This window comes from Oryzias latipes, chromosome 5, assembly GCF_053564925.1.
Source record: "Oryzias latipes strain Hd-rR chromosome 5, Olatipes_Hd-rR_3.1".
Classification (NCBI taxonomy): Eukaryota; Metazoa; Chordata; class Actinopteri; order Beloniformes; family Adrianichthyidae; genus Oryzias; species Oryzias latipes.
The window spans coordinates 34048527-34073128 of NC_136241.1; the positions used below are offsets into that span (position 1 = coordinate 34048527).

The 24602-nt window shown below is 41.3% G+C and overlaps 1 protein-coding gene across 4 annotated transcripts in view; it reads left to right on the forward strand.

Annotated features, from left to right (window-relative positions):
• The window catches only part of ephb2b (eph receptor B2b), a 148135-nt gene that overhangs the window by 52027 nt on the left and 71506 nt on the right, over positions 1 to 24602 (forward strand). For all 4 annotated transcript variants that reach the window (XM_023955298.2, XM_023955295.2, XM_023955297.2 and 1 more), the window contains exons 2-3: positions 205 to 284; positions 10631 to 11315. In XM_023955298.2, the coding sequence (XP_023811066.1) occupies positions 205 to 284; positions 10631 to 11315 (765 nt within the window). The remainder of the gene's footprint in view (positions 1 to 204; positions 285 to 10630; positions 11316 to 24602) is intronic.

Consider the following 24602-nt stretch of genomic DNA (forward strand, 5'->3'; position numbering starts at 1 on the left):
CCTAGAAAACCACTGGGAACGCTTTGAAAATAGATCAAAAGACTATCGGAGTGGGACTTTAAAATATTGAAACTTAAATCAATTAACAGTTTACCACTTTGAGCTGGTGGTAAAATGTAGTACACAAAACTGAGACTGTGTCTCCAACCTCAGCCGTTGGTGGACGGCAGATGTTTGACCGTTTGTTTCTGTGTTGGTCCACAGAGACCCTGATGGACTCCACCACAGCCACGGCAGAGCTGGGCTGGACGGTCTACCCCGTGTCAGGGACGAGCGACAACAGCGTGAGTAACCCACATTTCCCAGCCTGACACTTTCCTTTAATCGGTTCACGAGGAGGAATATCCTTTCAGGTCATCTAGGGTCATTCTCATTGTGAGCACCTCATGCGCCGAATCTTGTTAATTGAATTAGTAAGAAGGGATTTGATGTTTTGGTTTCACGCTTTAAGGTCAAAAGCTTCCTAAAGTGAAACGGAGGCTTCCCCCGGAAAAGAATGACACATAAATATGGGGTTCCCTCATTTATCAGGGAAGTTGCGCTTTAAATATAACCTACGAAGTAGGATTACAGATGTTTATGGCTGTAATTTACACAATTTCTACACTTTTATCAAACATACTTGAACATTTTCACGCTTTTCTCTCTTGTTTAAACTCTCAAAGTTAAAACATTTTTGGAAATAAGTTCATTGTAATAGAATGAAAACAAAGATGTGAATTTGATCAAAAGTATATGTGGATTTAGGAAAATGAACACTTTGTGTACAGGAGGAACAGCACAAAGGAGATTCATTGACTAAGACAACAACTAATACGGATGCAGAACATGGTGGAAATAAAGAAAAATAGCATGCAAAATCTAAAAAAACGAGATTGTGCAAAGCGAAATAGCGAGGGAACTCTGTATTGTGACAAAAAAAGAACACTTTTGTCATCAGGTTATTTCCATATTCTTTGTTTGAAGTACAAAACTACATCGTTTACATTTGAAGATTTTAATCTCTGCATTTGAATGTTTACAGGCCCTGCTTTTCATGGCTTTATTAGTCCTAAAATACCAAGACTCCTTTTTTTCTTGCCAAGTTTAGTTGGAGGCAAACACATTGTAAATACCTTAAGACGTATAAACTTTTAGCTCAACATGTTTATTCCTTTGCCAGACTGGAAGCATTATGTTATATAGGCCTCGTAGGTGTTTGATGTAAAGTGTTTCCACCTGGTTTGCCGTCCATGTAGACCCACCTAGAGCTGCCAAACCCAGTGACGCGGTGCCCCTAGCATTCTTCTGCACCACAAGAATTAGACCAACTTTTGGTCCAAATGCGAGAAACAACATTACAGCGGTATTTGCTGATTCATCTTTTTCCCTTTAAAAGTAAAGACATGCAGCCCCATTTTCAAGTATTTACATCTCTGTGGCTGAAGCTGAAGACGGCTTCAATTACACCATTGTTCGGCTGTGTCTTCTTTCACCGACACCGCGGAAAGAGAGCTGGCCGTTCACAGCTCAACATCAAAGGCTTCTGCATGAAACCAGGACTCCTTTGCTCCAGACCTGGAGGGAACGCCATCTCCTGGCTTTGGTTTTCTACCGTCAGAACCAAAGAACTGACAGTTCTTTTCTTTGCCAACTCTGGATCCGATTTGCAGAGAGAGCGCTCTCACCACGTCGGCCTTTGGTTGCCAACCGTTTTTAGGCCACGGGTGGGTTTAATGGCAGACAATAATTTCTATGGCTGGTCTGTACAAGGCTGAAGTTGGCATTTTTTAAGCTTTTCAAAGTTATTTTATTTTATTAAGTAATTTTTTAAGCTTCCGTTTTCTAGAAAATCTAATTTCCAAATTGAAATGCAGTTTAAAAAGAGAGTCTGAAGACGTCTGTAGATATTGTACAGAGGATAAAGATTCAATGGAACAAATGTGTTAATTTTTTAGAATTCATTTCTAAATTTGTTAAAATACAATAAAGGCAACTTTGCCCTTTTATTTAATCTTTTTTTCTGTTAAATATTCACAGCCGGTTTTAAACGTTTTTAAACTGTAAGTTTTTGTGTAGGACCCGTTAAAAAGGGGTTGTAGATTTTCTCTTAACCAGCAAAGTGAGTAAAAAAAATGGATGCTAACTTCAGCCTCGCCCAACTTTTAAGGCGTGGAGGATAAATACTACAAAATAAATAATACAGTCATACAAACTGGTATTGTCTACGTATAATATTAATACTAATAAAAAACGTAAATCTACATTGAATTTAACCTTATTAGCAGCATCTTTATAACATTAGAGAGTTGTTCAACACATAATATACAGAGCAAACTTGGTGCTTGATGACAAAGTTGCAAAAAAATCCATATTTCAAGTAGATCCCTGTTAAATCCTGATTCTTTTCTTTTCCTCACTTCCTCACTGGTAGAAATATTCCAGATAAATAAGAAGTCGGTTGAGTCAAACATGGTTCTGTTTCTATGTATAAAAAAAATTTCCAAAGTCAAACAAATAGAAGAAAACAGTTTAAATGTGAAGCTACAGAGAGCTAAGCGTGTTAGTCATCACCTCTGTAGTTTTTGTTGTGTTCATTCTCTTTTGTAGCAGATGATGTCTCTGAGACTTCCTCTTAAAGCTTTCATAACAAAAATAAATACATAAAAAAAATCAACAATATCAGCTTAAATCTTTTGAGCGCACATCATTTCTGGCTTCTTGTGAAAGCCCTTTTGCCGCTATGATGTAGCAGAGTTTCAGTCAACAATAAAATGCAAAACGTTTAATCCCCCCGGATTTAGTCAGGTATGGATCGGCCGTATCCGCGTGGGCCCTGACGCTTTATGAGGATGTGGCGCAGCGTTCCGGTGGACTGGGGAGGGGGGGAATGAGCGTGGTGGGGGTAGCTTTTTCCCTGAGGCCCATGCAGGGCAACAGGTGTGGAGGCAAAGCTCTGCTCTCCCACTCAGTGGAACAGCAAGAGGTGCCCTACACAAACTATTGTCTTACACTTCTGCTGTGACGCATGGCTTAACCGGAGGATCAGTAACATCCAGCAGAGCGCTGGAACAGCAGTTGGCTTTCACTACTCTGAAATACATCGCAATGTGGCATGGCATGGTGGGCAACTCCTGAAACGGCAAAGATGAACGCAGAAATGCTCCATCATTGTCATCTTACTAAGCATATGACAAGGCCTATTAAGCCAAGAGGAGTGAGTAATGTATATGTAAGCGTACTAAAGCACACTTTCTATAATTTGATTATAACCCTCTTCTTCTCTGGCCCGAGAACTCCTCTATTTCTTCTTTAAATGATAGTCATTTGTCTTTTCCATCATTGGGGATCTGAGATCTAAAACCAGGCCGTCCACTCTATAAAAGTCCCACTTCACACAACTGAGTCATGAGGTTGGTTTGTGCGGTGAAGTTTCCCAATCAAGTTACATAAACAGACAATTATTTTAAAGCTCTTCCACTGAGACCGTAAGGTGTGCAATCATTTAGAGTGGGTTACCTCAATGACAGGTGAGTTGCCCGCTAACGAGCGGTGTGTGTTTTTAGGTGGTCAGATTATAAAACAAATGACCGGACCGGTTCATTCCTGCTCTGCGGTTCTGACAACGGCAGCAGTTTTATTAATAGACTTCTGGCCTCCAGCGGACCATGCCAGTACTGTTGAAGGAAGACTGAGGTCTCGCGCACAATAAGGCGGAATTGTGGTTTCGATTGTCATTACGGATGTGTAAAAATGCGGCATCATGTGGAGACACACGGCACCACAGACTTTTGCAACCAGACAGTGTCCAGCATAAAATGTTTGCTAATCAAATTGATTTTGATTTAAGAAATCCACGACTCAACGCGTTGGAATCCCTTTGGGTCCAGTTTGCGGTTGCTGGACGCTGTGTGGCAAACCGAGACGTTGTACATTTTAGGCCTTACTTTTCCTAATGCAAGTAATTTCCTGAACCTTTGGATCGCCTGAAGAAACCAACGATTCCTAGTGAAGAATCCAAAGAGATGAGCAAATGAATGGGAATAACAGACAATCCACATGACTGCGTGTGTCACGGACAGTAGTAATTGTGGCTGGCCGGCACCAGACACTTCTACTTATGGCTCTGGGAGGGCGAGGCCCTCCTCCTAGAGGCCCGGCCTCCTTCAGGGTTTGGCTCTCATGGCCTTTTTGGTTCTAATTGAATGCAGACACTGGGTGTCATTTGTCCCCTGTCCCTGTAGGGAAGGCACTCTTGTTGGAACAGATTTCCCACATTTGCAAATACCGTGCTCTCCGAGTTTTCCGCTGGGTCTTTCTGTCTGCTTTTGTGTGAATAATTTATTTACCTTTGTCAGTGATAGAACGGCGATATGTAATGTGGCTCTGGTCCATGAGGCAAACGCCGGTTAATTCAAACATTGGACTGACAGAATGTGATAAATACCAGACGGACTTGATGCGAAAACAATGAAATCGTTGGATGTTTGGTTTTTGCTGAAAGTCTGTTTATAACGCCGCTTGACAAATGTGTCTGACTTTTGTCAGAGACATTTTCGGTGCCTGAAAAAAACATTTTTGCCTTTCAAAGGCTTTATGTTTGACATCAATCTTTGCTGTTGTAAAAATAATTTCTTAAATTAGAGTTCACACGAAAATGGTTAATGCTTCTAAAGCACCAACAACTTCAGCCGTAAAAATGAAACGAACAATCACATAACCGTAGAGCCTCGCTGATCTGAAACAAACCTGTCATCTGCTCGCCAAGCGGAATGGCCTTTGAAATGTGGCCATAAAATGTCCTGATTGAAATCGGTTTAGAAGATGTAGAGTCAATGTCGACTAGAAGTAGTCCTCAACAGTTTATTTTGTCAGTTAAAATCAAAGAAAATAAAAGGTGATTATTTTCCAAATAGCAGTAAAAGCCTAATATTTCTTGGATGTGGAGACATTTTAGTCCAACTGACAGCATTTCTGTTGAGCTAATCTCAACATTTTGACCCAACGATGAGGATAATGGGATCATTGGATCCTTTCTGTCGTACATTTTTGCCGGAGTGCTTGGGACAAGCCCTGTTGCCTCAGTCTGTTGGGATGTCGGACCCACTGCCTCTCTTTGGACCTTTGAACCGTTTACCCAGGACTGGTGTCTGCTGATGGAATGAGGTGTTTGTAGACGTATTGATAAAAACCAAGAAAAGCTGACATCGTGAGGAACGACTCGCTTTGATCTCATTGATCCAGAGGACTTCTGGTTGACTCATTTTCAAATCTAAACCCCTAAATAACAGAAACAACGGCTGTGGCTGTACTTTCAAACAAGTAACCGTTTTACCAAGAACTGTCATATTTACCGTGCAAATATTTCTTTAGAACCGTTGTCCTTTTGTTGGCGCGGTTCTGCTGTTCTCCAGAAGGGATAAGTGACGTATTTATTCACCCCTCTGTATTGTAGCATCTTTCAGGTTTGTAACAGACGACAAACGAAATCCGTAGGATATGAGTCTGCAATGCCTCTCTTTGTGTTCGTGGACCGCTAAAAAGAGCAACGGTGTTGTAACTGACATTTTCAACCAATAATGAATGCAAGTGGCTCATGCTGCTTTTTACATGGCAATGAATGCTTGAAAAAAATGTAGTATTAAAAAAACAAGTATTGATTAGGGCTGTAGCAGATATCAAAGTACTCGGATATCTGTTCCTGAAAAATCTAGAACAGATATTTGCAAAGTCCAGATCGCTGATTCAGTCTTTTTAAATCAGTAGAGTTTAGTGAAAATATACATCAGGCGTTGTAGTTATAGCTCAAAAATACAGAATAATGTTGGACTATAAGTACATAAACTAAACCAACCTCCTTCACTGGAAGTAAATACCTTTTCAAAGTAAAGTGTTTATGAAAGTTCTGATTTTTAAGGTAAAACTATCAAGATTAAAAAAAAAAGCTAATTGAGTTAAATATGTTCCACACTATGAACTAAATTACCGTTATCAATTCAAGTCTTCCAAAGATTTCAAAGTTCCTTGTACCCCCCTAAAACACACGAGAAAGGCCAAGATGTCCTGTTTTAAGCACATCAGGACTTAGTAGAGTACTTTAAATGAGTCAAATGATGCAATCGAAAAAAACTGAGGACATAAACTAACGTGTCAGTTCTCAGGAGGCTAAAGAGGAAAACACTCAGTTAGTGTTTTCTGTTGGAAACACTGTTGTCAGTTTAGATGAAAGGTTTGTCAGTGTTTTCTAGTTGTTCCCTTTTTTTTGAGATTTTGCTTTGTCTTCATGTACGATCTTCTTGTCATCGATCTACTGGAACTGCAGTCAGCTACGTTTTAGAGAATGGCATTGTTTAAAGTGATAAATATAATTTATCTTTAATCTAAATCTTTGTGTTGTTATGTGGTATTCAATTCAATTTTCAATTCAATTTTATTTGTAAAGCCCAAATTCACAACAACAGTCGTCTTGATGGGCTTCGTATAGGTAATTGAAAAAGTTAAACATAAAATCAAAAGGATCATGAATACATAGAATTCAATAGGAAAATACTAAATAGAACTAACAAACTGAGTAAACAAAACTGGACTGGACTGGTATGTTTTGGATGATTCTGATCTGTTATAAGTAAAGTTATAAAGGATGATGATTAAATATAGATTACTTTCATTTTAATACATTCACTAAAAAGACATACAGACAAAGACTATTATACTACTATATGTATCTAAAAGTTTCAGGAATGGTAGTTTGATATAAGAATCATTGATCTTGGGATATTTCTAAACGTTTGCCATATGATACCCAAAAATACAAGTTTGGTCTTAAGAAAAAAATCATGAAACGACTAAAAAACTCAAATATTCCTGCTGAATGATAAAAACTCCAGTCTATAACTCAGCTTTGACAGTGCGATCCGGCTGGCTCCAGGATAAAACAGAGAGCTATTTTCATTGACATAAATGGATTTCAGGTCAGCTGAACTTTCTCCTTGACTAGAATAAGTGATATTGATCCTGACCCTCATTCTTAGTGAGCCTCGCTCAGCTGCAGCAGCTCCATGCGACTCAAGTGTTGCATTGTAGTCTCTCCCCACAGTTCTGTCGTATGCTAACCGCCATGATCAATATTTCCTTTTTCTGCTCCTGATAATTGCCCCTGATTATCTCTCAGGTAAATATGTACACCTACTGGTTGTATCGTCAGCGTGCCGGTTTTATTTTTATTTTCAAAATAAAAGCGGTCTGGTTTTAGCATATTCAAACTTTAAATGAAGAAGCAGTCTGAGCATACAGCCCCGCTCCTGGTCTCATTAAACTGGCCGCCTGTGCAAAGCTTGATTTTTATGAAAATTCTTGTTTTTGTTTTTAAGTCACTGGCAGGTACTGCTCCTTCTCACCTTTCTAGTCTGCATTTAAACATTCTCCCCTATTAGAGTCCGTGCGCTCTGCAGACCGGTGTGTGTTACTGGTTCCAAGACCCAAACCTGAGTTCGGGGGGCGATCGTGCGTTCGCTGTGCCGGCTCCTAAACTCTGAAATCAATTGCCATTGGCTATCAGAGCAGTTACACCTTTGGGGAGCTTTAAAGCCAAACTGTTCCTCCACTATCGTGTCCTAGTATCTGCCTAGCTGCCTTTTTATTTTGTTGCTTTCAATATCTGTTTTAAATCTGTTTTTATGTCTTTTATGATCATATAATGTATTCTGCTGTCCTTGTTTTTGGCACTATGGGCTTCCTTGGGTGGTGGTGGAAGGTGCTCTAGAAATGAAGAAATGAAATGAAATGAAATGAAATGAAATGAAATGAAATGCGTTGTTGATCCAACTTTAATTTGTTGCATGCCAAATACATTCCTAAAAGTCACAAGACAATTTGTGTTTTTGTATGTATATTGGAAATGACTTTAGTTCTATACATTTAGAGAGCTACAGGACCAAAGAGGGTCACCGGTGTCTCAAAAATGAAGGCTGTCCTTTAAGGTTCTTTTTAAATTATTCCACCGCCGGCTGTATTTGCCTGAAGCTGTTTTGCCGATCGTTTAGGAAACCAGACATGTAACCGGTTTTTGTTTGATCCTAATCTAAGGTCAGCTCTTCGCCTGAGACTAATCTTTTTTGACATGCACCACGGCTGATGTTACCTCCACCTACCTCACTTAAAACACATGACCACCTGTTTAGGGCGCAGTCCAAGGGGAAAAAGCCGTGAAAATGAAGACGTTTCTTCTAATTTAACACTCTACGCTTGATCGTTAGGCTCCTATTATGCCCCATTTGCTTCCCTCCACTGGCCGTGATGAAAGAAGGGCAAAGAGGCCATGACAGGAAAAAAAAGGGGCCCTTCATCAAAACACATTTTGTTTGGGGTCTTTTTTTGTCAGACTCAACCCTCCCCCCCCTCATCACTGCCAACACTTTTTCCTGGAGTTTGCCCCGTCTACATCCCTCATTAGTGGCAACCCCACCTGTCTCCACATTCATTTTATTAAACCGTGATTGTCCTCTGCTCCATGCTCAACAGAACAGGCTGTTCGCTCTTGTCTAATTGGCCCACAGACTCCCTCCTGCTTCTCCACAAGTGGGAAGGTCAATGGCTGCTTGTGACCCGGGAAGATGATGTCTGTCAGTTTCAGGCAGAAGACGGGACTTCCCCTCCGACTGTACCGCCATCATAGACCCTTTCGAAACACGCTTTACCATTTGCTCCAGCTCAGTATAGGATGAACAGGAAATGTTACACTTTCAGAACAAGGTCTTCCTTTTTGGATGACTTAGATTTAGGCCATCATTAGTTCAACCCCAAAATATTGTCTTTATTCCTTTTTTATGGTTTAATAAATACTATCTGCACGGATAGGTTTTATTTCATACCGAGAGGCTATTTTGTAAAACAATCACTCCATTCTCTGCAATGACACAAGACCAACTGTGGTTTTGGAAATTTATTCATGGGACCGTTGATTGTCCGAATAACCGTCGTCCAGATCTGCTCCAGATTTAAAGGCGGGGCCAGTGGAAGGCTGAATTTTGTTTGTTTTTTCACAAGCAGCCAATCTTTACTTTTGTCCGAATTTTCTCACCACTCCGTAGGTAGTGTACTGCGATTGCCATTTTTCCAATTCCAAAGTCCAGTCTCTGGAAATTTCCCAGAGGTCTTTGCGAAAACTAGTGTGCATCGATGCTCATTGTACTAGTGAATATAGACCACAATGCATTGCGTTTGAATGATTTGTTGTTGAAAAAACTGTATGTACATGTATTTCTTACAAATCAGAACATTGTGGATTCATTAATAGTCTTCATAAAATGTTCACATTTATTAGGTTTTTGAAATGGGTGATGTCATATTCAGCGTATAAAAAACAAACAAGTTGTGAGCATCTGTCCAAATTACTCCAAGTTCCAAGACACTGGATAGCCCTGCACCTTTAGGGGTTAAATGGAGTAGCGAGGGAATTGGGATATAGCTTAAGTTTTCTTTTCTTTGGTACGCTTGTGTGATTGGCTGCGTCAAAACAAGCATTTCGTTGTCAGTGATTAATTGGGACATTTGATTTAAGAACCAAAGCTGCTCTAATTAGTGAAAGTGTTTGACCGATTGTGCATCTGTAACAAGTGGGGTGACTTTCTTCTCCCAACCCGTCAAAATCTGTCAGAATCCTTTCTAAGTGGGCACTAATTTGTGAAATTATATCAGCTGTGAAGTGAAGAGTGAAAGGGGGAGTCGGTAGTGAGTGCACCAGATGCAAACTTGTTGGGGGGGTATTTTTTTTCTTGGCTGAGGTTGAGGTCATGACCTCCTTGGTGGTTGGTGTGCTCAGTGTTAAAGCTAGTTTGATCCATAGCCACGGGGGGCAGGAGGTCCAGAGAGGCTTCATCTGGACTCCAGTCCAGATTGGCGAGGTAAATGTATGCATGTAAAACACCAAAACCCAAAGGAACTGCAGGAAAACTAGCCCTTTCTAAGGTCACCTCTGTCAAACAAATGTTTCCACTTTCATTTGAAAATAAAACCAGATTTCCAGGTTTGCTTGTTGATAACAGAAGCTGCAATTTAACAGTGAATACTCACAAAAAATACGATTGTATTTCTTCTGACAGCCAAATGAGTCCTACATGACAAATACTGTTTTTCAGAGTCCTACCAAAGCTCGTGCTATCTCCTATTCCTCTTGATTGTATTAACACGCTTAAGTTATATTCAAAATAATGTGTGGCCTTGAAAATGAGGTTGTTACATTAAGAAATAAGGACATGATGGATAAACTACTCCTCATTTGTTCCCTCAGACTAGCCTAATGCATCCTTTCATCATGAGTTATTAAAGATATTATGTTCCTTCTCACCATGTAATAATGTAATCAAAATATTGCCTGAAGCTGATTACTGCACATAATCAAAGTTATTATAAAGTGCCCATGAAAACATAATTGTTATTGCTGGAAAAGAGGTATCAGTGGGGCTTTGTGACAGTTTACATTAATAAGAAACACGCGCTTCATTTACTGCTTTACAGCTGAATTACACCTAATTGAACGAATCAGGGAAACTATGTGTCTCAATTACAGACTGTTTTTCCTTTTTGAAAGTCTGGATTCTCTTGAGTTGCACACATAGAAAACTTTAACTCTGTATTTTTGTGTCTTGAACAGTGGGAGGAAGTGAGCGGTTATGATGAAAACATGAACACCATAAGGACGTACCAGGTCTGTAACGTCTTCGACAGCAACCAGAACAACTGGGTACGGACAAAATACATACGGCGTCGGGGCGCTCAGCGGATCCACGTGGAGATGAAGTTCTCCGTGAGGGACTGCAGTAGCATCCCAAATGTACCCGGCTCATGCAAAGAGACTTTCAACCTGTACTACTATGAGTCCGATTCAGACACGGCCAACAGGAACTCTCCGCCCTGGATGGAAAACCCGTGGATCAAGGTTGACACCATCGCAGCAGACGAGAGCTTTTCCCAAGTGGACCTTGGAGGCAGAGTGATGAAGATCAACACTGAGGTCAGGAGCTTTGGCCCTGTGTCAAAGAACGGCTTCTACCTGGCCTTCCAGGACTACGGAGGCTGCATGTCGCTCATCGCCGTCCGGGTTTTCTACCGGAAGTGTCCTCGGATCATCACCAACGGGGCGCTGTTCCAGGAGACGCTATCAGGCGCTGAGAGCACCTCCCTCGTGGCTGCGAGGGGAGTTTGCATTCCCAACGCAGAGGAGGTGGACGTGCCCATCAAGCTCTACTGCAACGGGGATGGAGAGTGGATGGTGCCGATTGGCCGCTGTATGTGCAAAGCCGGAAATGAGGCGGTGGAAAACGGAACTGTTTGTCGAGGTACGTTTTCCTCCTATGCTGTTCCAAGATGCCTTCACAGTTTTCTTTGAACAGATTTATCAAAAAGAAACAGCACAATCCCTTTTGCTATCTTGGCAGAATAAAAACACAGTGATTTAATTAGGATTTTCTTTGTAACTTAAATCAGAACTAAAACTTTTGCCTTTGTACACCTATATATATACTGTACTACTATATATACAGTTTTGGGAGCCGGTTTAGCTTGTGCTGGTTTGCGGCGCCTTCCGTCCGTGAAACCAGGGTTCGACTCCGGGCTGCTCCCTGTTCCCTTCTCTACTTCTGTGCCGGTCCCAAGCCCGGTTGCTTTGTGAGGGTTGCGTCAGGAAGGGCATCCGGCATAAAACATTGCCAAGTTTATCATGCGACTCGTTCGCTGTGGCAACCCCAGATGAGAAAAGCCGAAAGTGAAACAACAACTACTATATATACAGTTTTGGTTTAGTTCAGTTCTTCTAAGCTTTAAATCACTGCTATTCACAGAAGAAATAATTAACTACTTGAGGTCATAAAAACATACAGGAGTTTTGTCTTTAAATATTTTTTTATAAAAATTGGAACAAATTGAAGAGAAATGTATTAAAATATGGTTTATTTTTCTAAAGTTGACTTGTTTTTATAATTTGAAAGCTTGCTTCCACATACAAACTATACTCTACTTTTTTTTTTAATCTAGAGATTTACAAGAAACTATAGAATTAAAAAATGAAAACATCACATCTGGAGCCTTAAATATAATTCTATAGTTCCTCTCTCTGTTCAGCAAAATACCATTTATTTGCAAAGTCCCAAACAGGAAAAAGTGTGTAAACATTTTGAAAACACAATTTCACCGGACGTTTACAAGTGCCGTGACCCGACTGCACTGGCTAGCTAGCATTCGGTCAGAGCGCTTTGATGTGTTGATCGCTCCACACAGCGTGGCAGCGTGTTTCCCGCAGGATGGAGCCGTGTCGAGGACGCCTGGAACCACAAACCACCCACCTGCGTGCCTGTAATTAAAGCACATCCTCCAGTATCTCTTTGTGCGGACGGCTGCCGAGTAAACACGGCCAGGCCCGCACTGCTAATGAGGAGAAGACAGGCCATTACGGGGGGTATGGAGTTAGCTTTTCTGAGCGCAGTATGGCGCTCTCGGTCTGCATCTTTGCAAAGGAAAGTCTTCTGTTTTCTGACCTACATGTGATTTACTGCGAGTGGTGGGTTGAGGACTTCCAGGGTGTCCTTCAGTTATAGTGTTCTTTCTGGGTAAATGAGATTTTAGGACGTGATTCTCTTTTCTTTCTTAATGTCCATAAGATTTTAGCATCCCTCAATTGATCTCAAAACACAATCAGCGTGTGTTCTCCTCTTCATCAGCGTCACTGCAGCTTCCACTGCTCCTACAATAAACGCCCAGATTTCAAGCCTTCCTGCTGTTTCTCCGTTTTTTTTTCCTGATCCCACGACGCCGCATTAAAACAGCACGAAAGGAACAAAATCAAAACAGTAGGCTTTGCCGTTTCATACAGGGAGAAACTATTTTTAAACTATGAATGCTCCCAAAAAGACACAAATCATTGTTTTGTTCTCTGGTTGTTGGAAAGCACTTACAGACAGAAGCTTGTCGTCGCTTTTGACGGATTTTCCTAAAGACTGAAAACTGATATCCATGCTGGAAGCCATGGTTGACTGTTGCCTTTCAACTCACAGGGGTTGGACAGCAAATTGATTCATGAAAGATGTGCCTCTGGCACTGATATAACATGGTAATGAATTAATTTGTGGGAGTTTATAACCAGGGTTTGGTAAGAGATCCTCTGTCAGGGCTGGATCCTGATGTCAAACCCCACAAAGCAGCCGTGGTGGTAACCGTAGGATGAACAAAACAAACAGAGCTTAGTTCTTTCATCTCCTTTTCCCAAACTTGTAATCAGTGATGTAACAATTGAACTCTTGACGGAAATTGTGACAAATAATTAGGCTGTCATAAAAGCTGTCACAATATTGACACCAGAAGGGGGCTCTTACATCAAATTGCTGAGTTTTTCCCCCCCGCATTTGTCTTATAAGTGAGATTAAGTTTCCCGACTGCGAGTGAAAGGAGCATATGAGGCTTTTTTAAAGAGACAGTTCTGAAAAGGGAGATCTGATTTCTCTATAGAGCCTTAAGGAGATGGTGCACCACTGAGACACATGAGGTCCTGTTTGGCCTTGTTCCCCCCCAAAATGAAAAGCATTCCCTTTGGTTGGGCACAATGAGAGCCATGTCCATGGGTGGAATTGCAAACCTCCCCAACAATGCCCATGTGTGTCTTTCAGTGTAATCTGATCATCTAACCCCATGCTATTGTAAGTTCAAGGGTCTGGACGGTGGGAGCGTGGCCCATGTTATTGAGCAGTGGAAAATCTGTCACAGCGATAACAACGTCTCCGTTCATGGTGGTGTTTTGAGTGTGAGGATGAAAAATGGAAGGCCCGATGGTGTGTGTCTGGCCTCGTGGCTTCTGTGGAAGAGGAAAAATGTTTCACTTCAGTCAAATAAATGGCTGTGATTTTATTAAGAATTAGATAATTCCAACAAGAAGTTTTCCTTCATTTCAAAAAGATTCATATAAGATTTGTTTGTGGAATTCTACATTTTGCCCATTGACTGTACCCGAGAACTGGACAGAGTCAGTGAAAAATGGTTCACTTTCAGTTTCAACAAAATGAAGTCCGTTCGGTCACTATTTATTCCCGCCACTTTAGCGCCAGACGTCGTCAGCAAGCAGCGATTGGTCCGAGTCAGTCTTAGTTTCTATAACAACCGCTCTCACCATTCAGGAGTGAGCTTGTTGGAAGGCCACACCCCTACCACTTGAACGCAGGCTACACCACATCAGTGAAACGTTTTGACTGTTGCAAGTTGGGGGGGGGGCCTGCATGCTCCACCTACTTTTATTGAGGCATCTGATTGGCCAGTTCATAACTTGGAAAACTTGAACTACAGAAAAAATATGAAAAAAATGAAGATGCCATAAAAAAGGTATCAGATCAAAAATGGTTCTTCTGACCAATAGAATGACTGAGTAACAGCTGTTTATTTCTCTATGGAAGTGGGGTTATGGGATTCCGGCTTCTTAGAGACAGCAGGTACTTCCTGTTTGGAACGCCAGTGGGGAGGGGTGGCACAGTCCAGTTTTGATGTTAATTATTTTTCTTTAACTCTTCAACACCAGAGATTTTTCCGACGACACCTACATAGCAGATACTCTTTGACATACTGTGTCTCTTTGTCCATTCAGGGAATCAACGTAAATCAGCTTTTTCTGACATTAAGAAAACCGGTTTGTTAAAGCACCAAAATGCAACACTTTGTCTTAACCCTTGTGCTATCTTAGATGACCCCCCACCCTTCCATTGACGTGTTCTCCCTACCATGACAAAGGTGGATAAAGGTGGAAAAATTTCATGTAAGCCTCTGGCTCGTCTCTGGCTCGTCTCTGCTCTGTACCTGACCGAGTACCTCGTCTCTGCTCCTGCTCCTACACCTGGCTGTGGTTCCTGTCTCCGGCTCGACTCGCGCCTTTGACTATCCCCCCAACCACGGCTGGATGAAGCTCGTCTGCTGGACTTTAAATATGTAGTTGTAGATTTAGATAAGTTAATTCTTCTCTAAGAGTTCTGGTAAATCGCCTGTCCGTCCTGGGGGAGGATCCCTCCTTCATGTGGCCACCCCTGAGGTTTCTTCGTTTTTTCCGGAATCCGTTTTTTTTGGGAGTTTTTCCTTACCGCGAAGGGGGGTCTAAGGGCAGGGATGCCAGTATAGCTTAGTCAGTTTGTTAGTTCATTTTAGTATTTTCCTATTGAACTCTTTGTATTCATGATCCTTTTGATTTCATGTTTTACTTCGAAGCCCATCGAGACGACTGTTGTTGTGAATTTGGGCTAGACAAATAAAATTGAATTGAAATTGAATGTAATCCATGGACACCAGTGAAGATCACAAATCATTGAAGAAAAAAGGTTCAGAGCACTGTTTAGTGGGTCTAGATGACCCAACTCCAAACATTAAAGTCTCTAGGATAGCACAAGGGTTAATGGCGCCAAACTGCTTTTCTCAGAATTTACTGATTTACGTAGCTTGTGAAAGCACTTCTCTACTGTACTGCTATGTTCACTCCAGGAGCTAAAGGTCCTGTGTTAAAGAGTTCAACCTGAAAGTCCAGAACGGACTGGAACCAGACCCACCATTCCCACACTCACTGGCATCTGTAAACAGAGATTCACCGCATAAGAGACGCAACAAACTTAACTACCTCCACACAACAGGCTCTTCAGTAGTCTGCCAGTCACATGAATGAAAGTGAAGTAAATGTTTTAAGTCATGGTATGCAGAATTTGAAACAACACAAGCTTCGTTGTGACGGTCCCGTGGTGAGGTATGCATCCGTTTGCGGTACGTGCTCCGAGGTACGGCTGACGGCTTTGTATCGGAACAATTGGATTATAGAGGAAAGGCTTCGCTGACTCTTTAGCCAAATAGATAAAAATTGTTAAGGGAGTTGTGTAAAGGTAGATGGACAGACATGATTTCATGGAAAAACAGAATGGTGGAAGAAGGCGAATAAGACCCCATGTCAGAATCCCAATGATTGCCGTCTCTTTGTCTGGAGAGGGTTTAAGGATGGAAATGGGCGCAGAGCAATCCTCACAGATGCCTTTATTTCCCTCGCCAACGCCATCTTTAATAGCATCTCTAATTGACTAACAGCACGAGTGGCAACAGCCCCACTGATGACTAGAGGACTCTCCTCTGGGTTGAAACGCCACAAAAGGCAGGAGAAAACAACCCCCCCCCTTGAGCTTTTTGCTGCATTGAGCGCTGCGCACTAGAAACGAGGGAAGACATTCGGCAACAAAAGCAAGAATACAGAGGACAGCAATCCAAACGTGAACACAGTCTGCGTTTAGACAACATGATGTTAAAGTAAAAGCCACACTTAGCCTTGCTGATTGATGGCTGCTGTTGGAGCTGTTTAGTTAAGCAGAAGGAATACAAATTAGCGCTTGAGCAGATGTTCATTTCTGCAACTTTTGCCTGGTAAATGGCAGCCGAGCCGACGTGACTTGATTGCTACATCAGAGGCGACATCCTTTCATTTACATTACTAATCGTTTCATTTAGATCCAACGAGAGCCTGTGATGAGTGTTTGAAGGAAGCCTGTTTTTTTTTACATCTGGACATGTCAGTCAGTATTTGCAGCAATATTTGAAAGCATTCAGAAAACTGGATTTTTATCATGATCATAAGCCTGACTGACCCCTTTGGTCTTTGTGTGTGTTCAGCCACAAAGAAAGCCCAAAAATGGATATAAAACCGAATTAACTGTTCAGCCTAAATGCATCGATCTCTCTTTGATATGGTCTGTTTCTTATTTTTGTACTTTGCTGCACGTTACAGACAAAAACGGAAGTGGAAAACCTAATAGTTTGTTGCTCGGAAAGTTACGTAACAATAAAAATATAAGTTAGATTTCATATAAAAGTGTTAATAGACGAGGTGGTTCGAGTCACATTTCTTGTATCTATAAGTTATACGCAGCTCTCTCATGCACAAAGACTTTCACCCTAAACCTTACACAGGATTTTCTGCACCTTCAGTGAAAGGTCTATTTCTGAACTTGCGTCATGCATAAGGCGCACTGAACTGTAAGGCGAGACAAAAGAGTCTGAGATAAATCTGCCAGTCAGTCAGACTTTATTAACTGAGTTCTGGTAACTCTAGAAGTTGTTTGTAACACGTTAGAAGTGTTAGCGATGTTAGCATATCCACTATAACTGTAACCTTGTTTGCAACATGTAAAACACAGACTGATTAGATTGGAATGAACTTTATTTTTATTTTACACATGAGGGCAACAAGCAGTAAAAGGCAGGATATAAACATAAAATAAATACAATTTAATGATCCATGTAGATATGAGGTGGATATGAATCCAATATACAGGATAGTACTACTATACTACAGTTATGATTAACAGATTTACAGGTTGATTAGAAAGGTACAGAAATAAGCAGATACTTGCAGTGTAGTGTGTAATGAACAACGAATTCAATAAAACCAACGGTGGGAAAACCCAAATCCAGGAGGTCTTGTTGGGAGTAAATTCACTGCTTTTCTACACGACCAGACCTACGATGAGTGAAGAATGCACACCGCTAAAACAAGCATTACTTTGACTCCCAACCTTTTTAGAAATTCTGGAAATTTTAGAAAATCTATTCAACTTTGATTCATTGATTTTTAAACCGAGGTCTACTCCAAATACACTCCAGTTTCAGTGTTAATAAATGTGGTTTTTCCATAGTTCATTATATATTTCATCTACGATTCCATATATAATCATAAGTCTCCTTCTTTTGTTTTTTATTTAAATATAGTTTTTAAAAAAAATCTTCTAATGTAGAATTTACAAATCTTGTCTGCAGAGAAAACATCATTTTTTTGTTGTCTTGTTATCTGCACGTCATGTTAGAACAGGACCTGAGAGACGAACCGCCAGCTGACTCGCTCCATCCCTGAAATCAGCTGAAAAGGCCGGCCACACGTTAGACTCAAACGAAGCCTAAATTATATCATAGCTGTAGATCTGCCAGTGACCACAACGAAGCATCACCGACGCAGGCCGAGCCAAAAATGTGACTGCATCATAAAAATAGTATTTTCCTTCTGAAAACACGAGAGCTGGATGTTCCACGCATGACATCATAAAGAGCCAGTGAGGAAAGCAGAAAGGGAATATTTTCTTTTTGTTTGAAGTCAGCAGTAAATCTGTCAAAGCTGGGAAACGGTCAATGGGTAAAACCATCGTCCTGCCTGATGATGTCATGTGCTGCACTTTCAAGTTCACAACTGGCCCGATCAGTCCTCATTTCCAGGTTATTTTTCAAATGTAACTTTGGTCTTTTGCACATCAGACGTGTAACGTTTGTCTGGATAAAAGAAAAACAACTGTGTTTGTTCAGTGAAGAAACATTTTTCAGAGTTTGCAGCCGCATTTCATTCGCAGGCCTAGAGTATTGTGAGAGCATAAAGTACACACACACACACACACACACACACAAAGTGCGTTGTCTAAATCTCCACAGCACATTTATCATCCGTTGAAGTGATAATGTGACCTGCGATCCTTTGGAATCTCTCTGCGCTCAGAGATCACGGCCTTCCAGCTCGTAAACGTTTTCCACATGGTTTTGCACATGCCAGGCTTTGCTCCGTACGCCCCTCTGTCACACTCCTCATTATCCAACACCATCTTTTGCATCTCATATTCGCAGAGATTTGACCTCCTAAGTCTCGGGGCCCCCCTTGATCTTATTGGTCATTGGATTGGAGGAATTGCATTTCTATTCTGTTGGTCTGTTTCTGTCTCGTAACACCTCCAGATAACTCTCAGTTTTTCTCCATGAGAGCATAGCAAGGTGACACGGCCGAGAACGGATGCTCATGTTCATGATGCCTTTGCCTTTGACAGAGTGTCCATCCATCCATATGGAGCTCCTGGTTTTCCTGTCAGCAGCTTTGTCAAACATTCCTCATGTGCATCCTCTCAAAGGCTCTCTTTTTGGTGGAATTCAGTCATTTTCTCAGCTAAAGAAATAGAGCATCTGCTTGGATGAAAGACGAAAAGCAATCAAGAGGAATAGACGGTGGAATCCCTCTGGAGGATCAGTGTTTCCTGAAAAAACCCAGTCAACAAGAAAATGACTGCGCTGGCGGATTTAACCCACATTACTGTTATCCCAAAAGTGAGAGGAAGATGCAGACTACGGTGGCCCTGAAGTCCAAATCACATCAATAAATCACTCAACACTAAAACAGGTTAAAGGTCACAACAACAATTAAAAAAGGAAAAAAAATAACAAAAAAAAATGTTTTTTTTTAAAAACCAAAACAATCAGCAAACATAAAAACGTGTTTGAAAACACCTCAAGGCCACCGTAGCATAAATACTTCAATCATCGCAGCAAATGTTTGACAATCTCTACATTTATGGACTGTGTTTGGTTTTGGACTTATTAAATGTTCAGAAAGTGTTCTAATGTTGTTTATGAGATTAAAACGCGGGAGAGGTTTAATGTGTTTTATGGTCTTTACTCATGTCATGTTACATCCACTGTTCTTCATACAGATGCATATTCAGAGTCAAATGAGCCAATAATCCATAGAATAAGTTCACACAGTGACATCAAAAATATTTTCCGTTTCGTTGATTTTCCCATTGATTCTTTTGGTGAGAAGATGGGAGGAAGACGGTCGAACTGAAAAAAAAGAAGTGAAGGAAAATGAGGTCTGTGTGGTGAAGATGAGGAATTCCAGACGGAGCAGCAGTTTGTTTGTCTTCCGTCAGCGTTGGAGCCCGCCATCCAAAGCACGGAGAACCAGGAGAGGTGGTCTCCCTCCTCCTCACTGCACCCAAAACGATTTTCTCCAGTAGCGTAACGTCAAGAGAAAATGTTTTTTATTTCTAAAACTTAAGGAAATGTTGTTTTTTTATTACTAAGGTTTTTTTATCTTTGTGTGCAGTGAAGAGTTTTATGTCACAGTCCTGTGAGTTTAATAAAGTTGAAAAAAAAAAATCTAAAATGTGTACAGGAACTGTATTTCCCCACATTTTATTAAAAAACCTGTCATGCTCGACCTGAAAAAGCTCATCTTTTAGTCAAATATCACAGATTGAAATAGAACAAAAGATGTTCAACATTTGCAGAACATGACTTTCAGTGTGACATCTAAAAACTCACTTATCTTGCTTTTTGTCCCTGGCTCTGTGTGGTCTTCGTCACTCTGCAGAACCAAAGCTTTTTGAAATCTTTGTATTCCCATTAGACACAGACTCCTGCCGTTTTCATTTCTGCGCTTTAATTATTTAACGTTGAGATGGTTTACATTCAGAGAGCACACACTGGTCTTCTCGGAGGAAAACAAAGACACCGAGTCCGATTAACAACTAATTCTGCAGCCGGACACAGAGTAAGCAGAATCAACAAACTGAGAGCATCCTTGGATTGAAGGGCAGCTTCTCTGTGACCTCAGTGAATCCCTGTGAGGTGATTGCCTCCACATGAGCTTTATGTAACCTTCAAGGCCCCGGCACTGTTTGAGCAAAGTCAACAACCCATACAGGCACATTTTTTTAGGACTTTTTTTGATTCCGGGATTTAATCTCACAATGTTTAGACATCCAGGCAGGCTAATCTCATCTCAAAAGTTGGCCAAGTTTTCTGTCGTCTGGGGGGTTTCGGAGTTTGTGTTTGAAATTGAACACACGTCTCTACAGCTTTCTTTGTGTAAAAGTGGCTTTTCCCATTTAAAACCTTAATCACCACTGCCTTTAGGGTGCGTACGCGCCTCGCAGTGACCAAACAGCCAAAACATCGTGGTGACCCATCATTTGGTCATATGTATGGATAATCATTCATTCATCTTCTAATCCATTTGGTCCCTTCCGGGGTCACAGGGCTGCTGGAGCCTATCCTGGCTACTTTTTGGCGAAGGCATGGGACATCCTAGACAGTGTCCAGTCTGTCGCAGGGCCACAATCACACACCCGTGCACACACATCACATTCACACCTAGGGACGATTGAAGTAACCAATGAAGCATGTTTTTGGAAGGTGGGAGGAAACCGAAGTCCCCGGAGAAAAGCCACGCATGCACGAGAAGAACATGCAAACTCCACACAGAAAGGCCCCCCGATGATGTTCATGTGTCCATTGAACTTAATGTTTAAATTCTCAGTCTGAATGTTGTCAATAGATGATAGAAATGTCAGAAAGTGGCGTGACAACAGTCATTCCAATCACTATCTTTCAGATTCTACTGAGGTCTTATTGTATTTTCAATCATGGTGCTAAATTAAAGCTGTAATTGTTTGAGATCGGCGTTCTTGATGCAAGCAGGAAAACAGTCCTGGCCTGGTTTAATTGTAGCAGCCTGGTTGAGGGGGATGGTTTCTCATGGCTGCGGGGGACAGCTCAGCTTTGTAAATGGACTACTTACAGAATTTTCTGGATGTTAAAACTTTTTATATCCCCCTGGGCAGCCGCAGAGCAAATAAATTACCCCGTATAATAAGCTGTTTCGCTTGCCTTTGAAATTTCTCAGCTTTCGGCGAGAAGGTACGGTCCGACACAGTTTCTGACATTCTTAAAACTCTTGTAAAGAGCTGGGTTCATCCAAAGGCTACAGATTTTTTTTTCAAACCCCGCTTGGAAGATGAAAGGCGAAGCACAAGCCGCTAGGCTAATCCTTATCTAGTCAGTGAGAAATTCTTAGCAGCACATCATATGCATCTGTAGCTGACGGGTTAGGACAATCGTCTTCCTGTTCCTCCTGGACCCCTTTGGGTCTTGGGGGTGTAGTGTACAGTAAAGCCTTGAAGGGTTTTCCTTCTAAATGGACATTTATAGAGGGCAAAATTGGAGGCTGATCTTTTTATGCCTTATGCAGAAAAAATAAAAGGCTTATCAGATGTTTTACCGCAACTCTGAAATATTACTGTCCAAACTTGGACTTTATGATTTTAGAAATGAATTATCAACCTCTAAACTAGATGCTTCTGCAAAAAGGAAGTGAATACTGTTAATTTGATGGACTTTTGCCATAATATACCAGATGATTTCATTTTTGATGCCACAATCCCACCGACATGTGGGGAATCACTGCACCCCCACTGCATACCAGGATGTTTACGGAAGATTTATTATTTGAAGCGAATCGTGGGAAAACAATGAATCGTTGCATCCTTAATTTTTTATTAATGTCTAAACTCATTTATTTTCTATTCATATATGTTTTCTTTTCTTAAAAAGTGACAGTTTTCCAACCCAATAATCCAGACGGATCTGGATTTGGTCAAAGTATCCATTAAATCAATAAAATCTGTGCAAATAAAAGCCAGTTTTTAACAAAAATAAAGAAAAAAAACCCAAAGTGAAATCAAGAGCAGCAGTTTCATATTTGCAAAAAGCTTGATGTTTCTGATTTACAAAGGATCAACAGCTGTTTATGATCCGGGGAAAGGGACACATTGAGGAATAGTTAGTATGAAAACCGAGACCAAGCAAGCGGGCAAACAGAGGAATCGCGTATCCAGTCCCTTTAGTTTGACATTAACCACCCGCTGGTGTTTACTCCAACGGCGGCGTTGGCCTGGCAGCGTATTGATGCCTGGGAAATGCTCGCTCCGTGCTGGGACCGGTGTTCTGGTTTATTGTGGTCACTGTGTGGTCTGCACTCAGCTAGGTCTGCTTTTGACTTTGGGGGGTTTTAGAGCTGGGGGTATCGGTGCATTTTCATGTGCAGGGTGTTTTCATTACACCCCATCAACATACTTTTGTACGGCGCCGCGTCAACACACTCCAGGGTCACCGCCGCCTTCAAACACGGTGCAGTCATCCTGCCCCCTGTGAAGTAACAGGCTTAAAGGGCCGTCTGGAATACATTAGTCACAGCTATTAATGAGTCTGTTTTGATTCTGCTCGTCGGCTGTCATGGCCTTTTTCTTCCCAACACGCAAAGTCATGAGGACGGCGAGGATTTTGGCGAAAAATAAAAGACGGTTATTGTCTTCTCAGCCTTTGAACAGATGGAGAAGGTGTTTCTTTGCATGGTCTGTTTGGAGGCTGGATGGCATTGAGAACGCTGACATTTTCAGCCGTCGTGTGAACGCCTCGTCCCTCCACAGACCATCCTTCACTAGATGAGACAATTGGAAGCAGTTTGCCTCAGAACTGAGTCGGCTCCTCTCAGGCACACTGCTGATACATTGATGTCTTTCAGTCCTTGCAGGGCTTTGTTAACTCCTCCTTGCGACCTTCTTACTAAATATAGCGATTGGTGTATTGATTTGGGTATGTGGCGCATTCACAGCATGCCTGCGCGATAATGACCTATTTTAACAGATTGCTTGTAGATAAGTACTGTTTTTTTCCCTCCTCCTTTTCCCCCTTGGGTGTGGCTTTTGTGTTAAACCTGTTGAAAGGAGACCATCTCGTCTTCAGAGTGGAGAAAAAAACAACAAATGCTTGGCTTCAGATGTTGAAAGCATCCCATAATCCCATATCCATTGTGTCTTGTGGCTGACATGCTCACATTGGTGCATATATGTGCTGCATAAAGCATGAACTTTTGATGTTAATGTTAATTTGTGCGTTCACTCTTGTTGCTGTCAGTAGCTGTTTGACTTCAGCGCTTTGCAAAGTTGTGACAGTTTGGTCGGGTCTACAAGCAGTGAGATTAAGTGCCAGTCATTCACAGGATTGTGCCTCGCTGCTATTTAAGCGTGGGAACATGGAAGAGGGCCACTGTACGCCTGCCAAAAATGGCTTAAGTCTGACTCTAATGCGCCGGCAGGTGTGCTTCCCATCACAGGGTGATGGAGATTCAGACGGCAGCTCTGAAGTTCCTCTCATACCTGTCTGTGTGGACTGGCAAGAGGAAATGGCATCACCGATAACTGAACAAAACCCTGAAATGCCATAAGTGAACAGTTCACCGTATTTAAGGCCTTTTCTAGTGTTTTATATATTTATTAAGTTTTCAGTTTTAAAACATAGAACAAACAAACTCAAAACCCAGTCCCCCACCCCCTGCTGCTGTCAGTGTCATATACACCAATATCAATTTTAGTGATGGAAATATAAGGAAATAAAATGGTGCAAGTTATAAGCAGAAACATGAATATATAAAATCTGTCACAGTATAGGTTAAATAGCATATACATTACAAAAATAAAAAATTAAAAAATAAGTAAAGTGCAAATATATTAATACACACGTAAAGAAGAAGGAAAAAAAAAAAAAAAAAAAAAAAAAAAAAAAAAACGGCATCATTCTGTTACACTTGTAGATGGTAAACTATAAAAGTTGAGAAATGGTCTCCATACCTTATAAAATTTATGCTCTGATTGTCTTACAGTAAATCTTATTTTTTCAAGCTTAAGATGGTAAAGCACATCTTGAATCCAATGTGATAAAGTGGGTGGGGCAGCATCTTTCCACTTAAGCAGAATGAGGCGTCGAGCTAGTAAAGTTGTAAAAGTAATGATTCTCTGACCACCTGGAGGCAATGTCGGAGCCCCGCTGTTTATTCCAAACAGAAATATAAGTGGGTTTAAAGTCAGTTGGACTCCCAAGATGCAGCTAAGTGCCTCACATATATTTCCCCAAAAGCACTGTATTTTGGGGCAGTACCAAAAAGTATGAACTAGTGTGGCCTCTGCTGATTTGCATCTGTTACA